At 42.2% G+C, this 2,500-nt stretch overlaps 1 protein-coding gene across 1 annotated transcript in view; it reads right to left on the reverse strand.

Annotated features, from left to right (window-relative positions):
• Positions 1–2,500, reverse strand: part of LOC126988322 (neurofibromin-like) — a 7,955-nt gene that overhangs the window by 2,210 nt on the left and 3,245 nt on the right. Inside the window, exon 4 of the mRNA XM_050846378.1 lies at positions 1,213–1,428. Within this exon, the coding sequence (XP_050702335.1) occupies positions 1,213–1,428 (216 nt within the window). The remainder of the gene's footprint in view (positions 1–1,212; positions 1,429–2,500) is intronic.

The raw sequence follows: 2,500 nt of genomic DNA on the forward strand, positions 1-2,500 counted from the left end.
CAAGTGAACATTTTGAGATGAAAGTGGGCTTAAGACAAGGGTGCGTCAGGTCACCATGGTTGTTCAATATTTATATGGATGGTGTTATTAGAGAAATGAAAGGCAAAGTTGGGGAAGTTGGAGTAAGACTGTTCGCTGAGGGAAGGAAGTGGGTACTGAATTTGATACTGTTTGCTGATGACACGGTGCTCATTGCAGAAAATGAAAGTGACCTACAAAATTTGGTCAGTGTTATCAATAGTGTCTGCAACAGGAGAAAGCTGAAAGTAAATGTTAACAAAAGTAAAGTGATGGTTTGTGAGTGAAGTAGAAGTGAGGTTGTAGATTTTGTATGCCCATATAGTGGGAATTGAATGTGAAAAAGAATGCAAAATAATCTTGAATGGTGAAGAAATGGAGGAGGTCAGTGAGTTTAAGTACCTTGGATCAGTTATGTGTAAGCATGGTGGTACAGAGGGAGAGATAAGAGAAAGGGCATTGCAAGGAAGAAGGGTGGCAGGGTCTTTGGGATGAATCATGAATGGCAGAAGTGTGAGCATGGAGGTAAAGAGGGATTTGAGAAATACAATAATAGTACCAACCCTCACATAGGAAACGTGGGCCTGGAATGAAAGTCAGAGGTCTAGAGTGCAGGCAGTGGAAATGAGTTACTTGAGGAGTGCTTGTGGTGTGAGTAGAATGGATGGAATGAGTAATGAAAGTGTGTACGAGCGTTTTGGAATGTGTCACGGGGGTGAAGGGAAGAAGTGTGGAGTGGTGGAAGAAGTGAAGTGACAGACCTTAAAGTGGTTTGGCCACATGGAGCGAGTGGAGGAGAGTAAGATGACTAGAAGGGTGTATGTGAGTGAGATAGAGGGAGGGAATGCTAGAGGACGACCTCCAGTGAAATGGAGGGATAGGGTGCAGGAGTGCGTTAGGGAGAGGGGGAAAGATCCTTGAGAAGCTTTGAGCAGGCAAGGAGGGAGTGTCTGGATAGAGAAAGTTGGAAGCTCTTCTGCCGTGGCCATCCCCTGGTGGGAGCTCCTAGGACCAGGCGTCGATGAGATGATGATGATGATGATGATGAGGTTAGGTTAGGTTAGGTTAGGTTAGGTTTTTGGGTAGCTCTAGACATCTCACACACACACACACACACACACACACACACACAGACAGAGACATCTACCCCCACCCCCATCCCTCCCCGCTCCTCCCCCATCCCCCCACACTCACTTTGACACGGAGGCCACGTCGATGGTCCCCGAGGGCGCTATCTGGTGTGAGTTGCCCATGACCCAGTCCGTGAGGTAGTCCACCATCTTGTTGCGGAACTTCATCTCCTGTCTGAAGGCGAGGTCATCCCGGCGCTGCATCATGACCTCCACCAACTGACACAGCTTGGTCTTGATGTGCAGCGTGTACACCGTGATGTCCAGGTGACGCACATACCTACAGGGGGGGATGTGCGCGTCAGTATGTGTCAGGGGCGGACTGGGACTAAAAATCGGCCCTGGACTTTTGTCTTTGAAGCAGCCCACTTGGTGAGCTAAGTGAGCATATTCAGCTGGGATGTTCGGGACAGGTGCCGTAATCCCCACACACGCACCTCTCGAACAATATTTTGAAATATAAACAGGAAAATGTAACTATATTATAATTATAGGCCAATATTACAGGTTTGTAATCAAACACATACATACATGACTCAAAGCAAAACCTCTAGGCTAGTTATTAATTAGACACGAAACTTAAAATGTTTACTACAAACTTAAGTTATATTGGCATCCTGCTCTTTAATTATGATTCCTAAAAATTAAAAAAGTAATTGTTTTTAACATTATGACTACAAGTATTGAATGGAAATATTATTATAATTGTAAAATAATAATGTAAATTATTAAAATACTGTAACTCCAATATTAATATTGCTATTAGTATCAATAAAATGAAGATATACTATTTAGCCTAACTCTACAGAAAAGACTGACTTAGTACTCAAAAGAAATTGACATTAAAGCTAGCATGATTACAATTTTCAATATGTCAGTAATTTGCAGGTTACTCTTCTCAGCAACCTTATCTATTATAGCATCATTATCAAGAGTCATTAACATACCTTTCTCTACTGCCATCACCTTTACGTTTTTTTAATAGAGCTTGAGCTACTTAATTTATCCATTTTTCAATCTACAAGTATTATTTTGTTGATTATTGATATATCTGAAAGTAACATATATGATTATATACGTACACGTACTGCCCTTGAGCATTAAGTGAGATACTTGCACAGATAGAAAAGATGTAATTCACATTGAAAATTGGGTTAAAATGCAAAGTATATAATTATTAATTAAACATACTGCCATCTAAACACCCACGAAGTCCAGTCCAGTCAAACACTGTACTAAGCTTCAAGTTTCCTTCACCATCACACGGCTGGGCTGGCTGGCCACTGTACTGCGTTTGCAAGAACTGAGTGTGTCTTACGGGGGTCTCTCCTCTCTCTCTCTCTCTCTCTCTC

The sequence above is a fragment of the Eriocheir sinensis genome, chromosome 69 (genome assembly GCF_024679095.1).
Source record: "Eriocheir sinensis breed Jianghai 21 chromosome 69, ASM2467909v1, whole genome shotgun sequence".
NCBI classification, from domain to species: Eukaryota; Metazoa; Arthropoda; class Malacostraca; order Decapoda; family Varunidae; genus Eriocheir; species Eriocheir sinensis.